The 9,408-nt window shown below is 33.3% G+C and overlaps 1 protein-coding gene across 1 annotated transcript in view; it reads right to left on the bottom strand.

The window, feature by feature from the left end:
• The window catches only part of LOC119636491 (homeobox protein invected), a 93,161-nt gene extending 87,929 nt beyond the window's left edge, over positions 1-5,232 (bottom strand). The window contains exon 1 of the mRNA XM_038031858.1: positions 3,371-5,232. Coding sequence (XP_037887786.1) covers positions 3,371-4,961 — 1,591 coding nt within the window. The 5' untranslated portion in view covers positions 4,962-5,232. The remainder of the gene's footprint in view (positions 1-3,370) is intronic.
• Positions 5,233-9,408: the final 4,176 nt, after the last annotated feature.

Raw genomic sequence — 9,408 nt, 5'->3', positions numbered from 1 at the left:
ATTCTTAAAGCGGCACAATACATGCAAAACAAATGAGAACGAATATACGATGTAGGATTTATATTCGTTTATTTATTTATATTGATATTCATCTTATCGGACACGATTTCATTTCAGATGCCAACTGGAAAAGGTTTTGTTGGTGGTTCCAGAGGAGGACGTGGCCGAGGTAGAAATTAATTGAAACTCACTTTATTTCAGACAGATATATATATATATATATAAAGAGCGCTCGCTTTAGGGATTAAAAATCTCTAATCAACAACTATAACACCGCATACTATTATCATGTCACATAGGGCGATTGCGTAGTTGTTTTTCCGAGGAATATCAATGCTATTTGCGATATATACTCCAGCATATGTTATGACAATTAATACAAATATATAAGCTAATGGAATGTAATGAATCCGTAATCCGTACTTTCTCTTCTCTTCTTACCGTGCTTGCATAACACAATCAAGAAGTGTTTGGGTTATGCTAAACATATTTTAGGAAAAACTTCTTAAAAAAGCAAACCTAGGCAGTAGGAGACTATCCTACTTTAACCTAGAAACACTTTATGAAATATGTAACTTAGTACAGTTTTTAAGAAAGGAACGAACTGATGATCGAATAGATATGACTAAAAATCTAACGTTGCCTAACAATATATACATGTATCTTACAGTTAGCTGTAATAAAATTATTTTTTTAGCAATGATATGTAAAATTTTCATAACTGTAAATTAATTTTTAAAATTTTTGTATCTATCGCTGGGGTATGAGGAACGTGCACGTACACAAAGTTGCTAACAAAGTGAGTAAAACTTTAGACAAAGAAAAATCGATAATATTTTCATTAAGAGCTTACAACTAAAGGTGAGTCTAAGATGTAAGCCTTTGGTGCAAAAAAAATTATTCTAAATTTGTTCAAGAAAATCTTAAGTAAATTAATCTTCGATTTTCTTTCAATTTAAAAAAAATATCGTCGCATATTACATTTCTTAGTTGAATTACTATGCGTGCGAATTCATTTGTTTCGCCTCATATAAACTCTGCATTTATTATATGTTTTTACTTGCGCTAATACTGCATAATCATTCCTATATATATATTTGGACTATGGTGTGAAAAAATTTATCACACCATTAAACTTTTGAATTTTTTTATAGTTGAAAATTTTCAACAACTATTTACGGAAATAGGCGAAATTCCTCTACATAATGTGTGCGTGTGTGTGTGTGTGTGTGTGTGTGTGATAGAAATGAAAAACTTTGACAGGATTTTCTTTACTTTATTGTAAGTACGCAGGCACTGTACAATATGTTGTAAACTTATTAATAAGTACCACACAATTGTTGCACACATACAATCCCTTCAAATTATGCCCAGTGCGCTCAGTCTCTTCCTCGGTCTTTCACTCTCATACCATTTCTTTCAATCTCTCTCTCTCCCTCTCTCTGTCTCTATCTCTCTTCTCTCTCTCTCTCTCTCTCTCTCTCTCTCTCTGAATTATCATTTAACGAATTGCTTCTCTATGCCATTCTGTGCTTCACTCTCACTCCTATTCGCCAATTACAATATGGTTCTCAGCCTCTTTATGAATATTTTCATATTTTCTCACACAATAGACGTAAGTGCATTTATGCTTATATATTACTTTAGCAAATTTTCTATACTATATTTAAGGAAGCCTTATGAGACAAGAAAAAAGAGAAAGGCATATTACAGACTAGCATCTCAGCAAATTTTGCATTGATAAACCTAAAATGTTTTTACGTTACTTTGTATGCATACATATGCATGCACATACATATATGAATGCAATAAATTTTATTATTATGTAAACAAATGATGGAATCAAGATTAGCTTAAGTTATCTTTCTTATGAGAATTCACAGCAATAATTTTATGTAAATTGTTTTGGTTCTAATTTTTAATAGATATCCCCTACATATATCACATAATACAACGATATCGTTATAGTTGCAACACCCAGAGATCCTCTCTTGAAACGCCATCAAGTACAACTACGTCTACATTTAATCAAAATTATATTCTGTAAGAACTTGAGCCGATTTTAGAACACAATTCGAATGTGAAGACAAATACAGTTCGTGTATTCGCGATCTGAAGAACTTCTTTAGTCAGCAATTTATTACTCTGAGGTCGAACGTACAATGTAATAGAGATAGAGTTAAAATATATGATATATGTCAACTTAGAAATGTATTCCAATCCCAGTTGATTCATCGGCAGGCATCACTTGAGACAGTCGGCTAGATATTCGCTAGCTGTGTCCATTGAGATAGATATTCACTTTTTGTGACTATTCACCCGTCGTGTTCCCGCTTTCATTATTCGTACCGACTTTACTTATTGATTTATCTAAGCTTATTATCTCATGTCTCCATGCTCTCCCATTTCCATCACCAAATTATATTTGTTGCTTGTTATCTTATCGCAAACATCAATACTGATTACATGGCTTGAGCTGTCACTCCATTTAAACTTGATGATTATTAATTTTTGTTCAGATGAATTAACGGAGATATTATATCCAAAATGTTATATATCCCGTTGAATACATATATACATATATAATATTTATTGCATTCGCTTTCTCGAAGTTCGCAATTAAAGTAATATTAATTTTGTCCTATTTCGACTTAGCTGGTCTGAGATGTTCTGCCAAGGCCACCTTTCAACGATAAATCCTACCTGCCATATTGTTATTGCCTTAAGAAAAAAATTAATGACTAATTCTTCATAATGACTAATGAAAACTTGAAGCGGAAGTGGCAATACTTGTTTCTTCCTATATGAAGTCAATGTTGCGTATACATAGATAAATAAATGTAAAAAAAAAAAGAAATAATAATAAACATAAATAATAAATAACAATAAATATAAAATCAATACAATAAATAATAAAAGTCTACCCAATCGTTGAAAGCAAAATTAATTCTTCAGAGTTTTGCGTGAAGCGGCGAATTGGGCTAAACGGTAGCACGTCGTCCTATAAAATCCCATGGTTAAGTCGGCTCGTAGAAATACTTGTCAATCAATTCTATTATAGACTGATAAGACAGATTACGATTTTGTACAGCACAGGAATCGGAAAAACGTAGCAGTAGATATAACGGGACTGTGTTTATGACGCACTATTAGAAAATTTAATGATTTAAGAAAAGTAGAGCAAACGTCTATGAAAATTTCCAATTGATCACATTTTCGATTGCAGATCACTCGACCTAATAAAGCATATTCATTACCTACTGTAGATGAGACCAATTGACTCTTAAGTGTTTTGTTCACATCACAGACGATTCAGACCCTTTTCAGGCCTTTTGTAAAATCCACTTATGTGCAAATCTGATAAACTCACCCGAACTAGGACGATCACTGTAACGTGTACAATATACCCAAGCTGGCCAGACAATTGGTCCACTGCCACCACTCGTTGAGCTCGTGCTGGAACATGTCTCTTTATTGTCATCGAGTGAAGATTTACTTGCACAATTACCGGTAACTTTGGCACTTTCTGTTGAATTGTTACATGAGGTAGATGTTAATAGAGCTGTTGTTGGTTGGGCTGATGCTATTGTTGGCTGCGCTTGAGATTGGGGTGACACAGCGGGAGTTTGTAAGGGAGATAATTTTACTAAATCCACAGAACTACCGCCACCATAACTACTACTTACTACTGTACTGCTTGAGTCATTGCTATTCGTGCACATACTAGCTACCGATACCGAAGTAGAATATGTTTGCGTTGGCGATGGCAATGCATCGCTTATATCATTGGAATTAGTTGCATGATTGTTTGTTAAATTCCTCTTTGACGAGCGAGCAATTTTACTCACATTATTCGCTTTTCTACTACATTCGCTTAAATCATTATACTGATTTCTACCGAAATCGGCTTTCAATATATTATCTATACTAAATTTTAAGGCTCTCTCATGCAATTGCTCGTGATCGTTATTTAGTAAAGCGGATGGCAGGCGAGCTTGCATCTGCGTTTGCAGTTGATTCAGTGTGGACATTACCTGCGTGGAAGGCGCTTGTTTACTGAGAGCACTTAATTTAGCCAACGTGTCGCTGGGCACCGCTGCGTAATGCTGCGGTTGGAAATTATATTGTTGAGGTGGCACTGTTAAATTGCTGGCCATAGCAGCGGCGGCGGCCGCGGCACTTATTTGGCCAATTTTACTAAACGAATTCACTGACAAAGGAGATTGCGCCAGAGCCGTGTTTTGCGTGCTGCGTAAACTAAAGGCACTTGCTCTTGCTGCTGCCATTAATTGCATTTGGTGTTTCATCAACTCCTCGGCGTAAAGGTGCGATTTCCTAAGAAACTCCTCTTGAAAGGGAGAAATTGCTGGGCAGGCGGGATTTGTGGGGAAACCGAATGGCACAGAAAATCTTAAACTGGAGGCCAAAGCAAAAGGATTTCTTTGCGTTGACTTAGACGTACGCACAGTATCGGCGTTGGTATCTTCATCTTGAGAGCTATTTGACTGATTATCGTTCATATCCAGTAAGCTGACTCTTCCACCGGGATCTTTAGGGGGTTTGGAAGTGGTGCCTTCTAAGTCATCTACATTTTGAACTTCACGGCCCACCGATAATTCACTGCACATACTTTTAGTCTCATCGAGTTCTTCGTCTACGATCTCATCGTCATCCTCATTTTCGCCAATAAATAATGGATGCCGACGATTCGATGTGCTAACGGTAGTTGTTGTAGTAGTGGTAAGATTGTCACAATCTTCATCTTCATCGCTATCGATTCGGACAAACTCATCGCCTTTTGTTGGCTGCGAATTTTTACAACATTCTGCAAACGTGGCCGTGGCAGCCATTGCTGGCGGCGGCGGTATTAAATAATCAGCAGCAATGGTTAAAGTTTGTTGTACGCATAAACGCGGACTGGAGGCACACTTTTGCAACACCAGACTATAGTCTGGGTGCATGATCTGGCCGGCTGGCTGGCTGGCTTATCACTTAAAATCACTTAATTACTTAAAATAATAATACTTCGCACCTGACGTTTATTTTAAAAGAAGAAATTGAAAAAATTATCTCTTAACTGAGGAAACAATAAAATGCCGACGGCTTTTCCCTTCGCGATATACATATATATTTATTATTAAGTACACATAGTTATATATCTTTAAGCAGGGAAATGAATTAAAAAACACACACACACAGTCTGCACAAAACGTTTATTTTTATTCACGAAATTGTTAAAATTAAATTTGATTTTACTCGCTCAACATTCTCTCAAAGTAGTTACTATTATTATTATTATTATTATTATTAATTTTAACAAAAGATACCGTTAAATTTTCATTTCTCGTTTCAATACCAGCAAAAAGAGCAAATACTAGCAGCAACAACAACAACAACAATACAACTACAATAACGACGAACAAAAAAGTTTTATTTCATTATATTGAGCGTTGAGATAAAAAGCATGCCTTCCGCCGCTTGCAATTATCACTTGTACAATTTAAAGAGCGTCGTTTAACTGAAGAGTGAGCGAACTGAATTAGTTCAAATTGGCAATAACGTACGAGACATCAACGTTGCTAAAGGAGGTGTGTTCAATAGCTAATCTACACTCAAGCGGCTGCAATAATAACGATAACTGTTGTAAGAGTGAGAAAACACTATATAACTTTATTACTTTACATATGTCAGTTTATATAGAATAACAGTTTTAACAGTTTTTCAATGAGAGTTGTTAAGAGAGTGTTCTCATTCATTTGCTCTGGCTATGCCTTATAATATTGTTAACTCTTTCTCGCTCGTAGGAAACTCTATTTGCTGCATATCGATGTTATAAAAAAAACAAAAAACGAAAAGGTTTCAAACACAAACAAAAAAAAAATGTTAAAAAAAAAAAAAAAAAAAAAATTTTACTACCAATGCACTTTCAAACAAACATTAAATATATATACAAGCGTTTGTATATAGATTATTCAGGCTGTCAGTTGAGGTTATGTTAAGTGTTCATCTCTCGTATATTTGTTAATTAAGTGCAACGCCACGACATTTGAGCTTGATTTTTTTTTTGTTCCCTTGTTCCTTTACATTGTTACTATTGTTCTTGTTATTGTTGTTATTGTTGTTAATGTTTCTGTTTAAATGGGTTTGTGCTATGCTTCTCTTAATACATTCAACTAAATATGTATATATATGTGTTTGCATGTGTTTATAGGAAACATTCCTATTTATATCCTTTTGCTGCATTCGCGCACTTCATTATTTTCAATTTTCTGTTTTAATTTTCTCAAATTTATTTACTGTTGAAATGCTGGCCGAGTATTTTAGTATCCAACACTCACTTATTTGCACTTTTAATGCCCAGCATTATATGTGACAATGTTTGCAAATAGCTACATAGTTACTTGCATTTATATTCATTATGAAAGCATATACGTGAATATATGTATGCATGCTTGCATGCATGCACGCTTGTATACGTCCATATGCATATATAATTATACCTATCTTTTAATTTAACACATTTGTTGATAAGACCAGCAACAACAACAAAATGGCTCTAACGATGTGCATGCGTGCACATATATGCGTATGTATCAGCAATATGTATATATATATATATGTTTGCTTAAAGTGTAACTAAAATGAAATTACACAATGACAGGTTGTCTTGATTCTTAAAAATTAAAAGAATTAGTTGACTAAACTAAATTAAAAAAAATAAATAAATAAATAAAAAAATTGCTTACTTTAAACGATCGAAAATATTTTGAATATTAAATGACTAACTACGTAACGCAGCGTATTTAACACGAATTTACTCTACTCTGCACTATCTGCATACATAACCTCATTCATTACTTTTACAATTTCCGCTAATAACGGCTGAGGCTTTGCCATGAACATTGTTTATCCATTAACTTGTTGAATTATCAAGCAAGTTGCAAGCAATACATTAGATTCATCACCTTTCAGTCATAATTATATTCTACAAATTATTTATTTACTTTGTTATTACATTAAATAAAATCAACCTACGGTCTAAACGTTTACACTTTAATTAGAAAGGGCTTGCATTTCATACCATGCCAGCTTCTTCCATTTTCATATATAATGTTATAATATTTTTGCTTGAATTTGTTTCTTTATTTTCGAATTTTATTCGCGAGCAGCATAAGCGGAAAAAGAAATCATCATAACATCAGAGCATTATGTTTTCCTGTGTTTGGCACCATCGCTTCTGGCTTGATTCAAATGCAAAAGCTCATTAACAGTCGATACAAGCTTATATGGATTATGCCTCACTTGCAAGAAGACAAGCACTAGTTCTAGAAAACGACTTAATTTTATTGAATCAATGATTATGATAAAATAAATGAGATGCGTATATTGACGGCATCATTACATCGACTGGACTATGAAATTTTCAATGAGCTAATCATTACTGATCAAAGCAACAGCTTTAAAATTTTAACTTTCTATACACTGAGGATAATAAGAGAAATGCGAACCTGAAGAATCAATCAAATCAATAGATTGTTAACTACGAATCGATCCGGTATTACTGAGGCATATTGTGAACTTGGGTGCTTTTGACGAGGGCAGACAATAACGAAATATGCTTACGTTAGTTATGTAAATTATATATGAAAGCATGTAAGGCAAGATAGTTGTGTTTATTTCCATCTAACATGATGTTAAACAATTCTTATCTAACAGTAGATTCGTTGAAGTTATCTTGCTCAAGTCAGCTTCTTTACCTACAACATATAAACAAGCATTTCTTCAAAGTAGATAAACATATGCGTATCAAATCTATCTTACAATCTGCTTAAGTTATGCTTAAGAGTTTCAAATAATAATAATATAAAAAAGATATATATATATATATATATATAAAAAAAACAAAAACAAGAAAATTCAATCAAAAAGAACTCTTCCAATACGGAGTTACATTAAAAGAGAGTAAGAAATAGCGCATATTCATCCATGGTCTTCTACATGCGCTTGTTCACTAGCATTTTGTTCGCATAATTGCGAGAAGCCACGGGTTTTTTTCTTTTTTTTTTTTTGTTTGTATGCCAAGTAAACCAAATTACCGCAAAATGTTTAAAGAAAATCTTCATAAATTTTACACCAAAATCAACAAAAACAACAAGAACAACAACAGCAATGAGAAAAATGGCAATATTTACTAACAAAACAACATAATGATAGTGTTGATGATGTTAATGTAATGATTTTCAATTTCAAATTGCCTGCTAAAAAAGGTTCAATGAATTCGATTCGATGAAAGCAGCCAATTTAGTTAAGCCGACAGCCAGCAGTTAACCAGCCAGCAAGCTAACCAGCCTAGGCAATAAACAAACACAGATAAATTTACACAATAATGAGCTAATAAAATCTGATGAAAAAAGAAAAAAAAAAAAATTTTATATAAATGAATGTTGAACAATTCGAAAAACTAACAATAAATGAGTTTATACGCAAGCATATATACACACATACACACACACACACACACACACACATGCGCGCACATACCACAATCGCATACATCGATTTTGTTGAAAACATGCTGAAAGTGTCACTTAACGTTTATATAGAAGAGTAAAAAAAAGAAAAAGAAAAAAAAGAAAAAAAAAAAGAAATGGTTTTTAGCACTCACTTACACGGTTTTTCAAGTGAATGTATTATAAACATTATTATTATTATTACTATTATTATTATTATTAGCTCGATCGTCATCATGACGATCGTGAATGTTAGTTACTCTAAGGTAAAACTGAGAAAATTGAACGTTGAACGCTTCTGATAGTCTTACTTACTTAGTAGTAAAATTGTTCATAGTAGCCAAGTTTTATTGTCGATTTGTTGCAATTGCAGCAGCAGTTGTCGGTCTTTGCGTTAACCAAATTCAAAATTGTATTGTGAAGAAGAAAAGAAGAAGAAGAAGCGAGCAAAATGGAACATTTAATTCATCGTCCTTTCAGTTTGACTGTGCAAAGGTGTTAGACAGATTATATATATATATATATATATATATATGTATATATATATATGTAATGCTAACCATTGCCATTGTTGTTGTTGTATCTACATATATGCATACGTACAAGTTTAATCGTTTATTTGGTTAGACGTTGTTATTGCTGTTTATCCATACGTAATATGTTTCCAAATTGCAAATGACTGCAAGAGTGCCATTACCGCCAAAAAAATAACTGTTCGAGAGAGTAGAAAGAAATTTTTTGCAGGAAAATAGTAAACACACACGCGCTCAAGCACAATAACAGCGCAGTGAAGCAATTACTCTATGACGCTGGTGAGGACAACAATTGGTTAAATGTTTTTGTTATTATGTTTTTCTTTTTTTGCTCCTTTTTTTTTTTTTTTTTTTTTTTTTTTTTT

The sequence above is a fragment of the Glossina fuscipes genome, unplaced genomic scaffold, assembly GCF_014805625.2.
Source record: "Glossina fuscipes isolate IAEA_lab_2018 unplaced genomic scaffold, Yale_Gfus_2 28, whole genome shotgun sequence".
Taxonomy (NCBI): Eukaryota; Metazoa; Arthropoda; class Insecta; order Diptera; family Glossinidae; genus Glossina; species Glossina fuscipes.
This window is presented reverse-complemented; position numbering and strand designations above follow the sequence as displayed.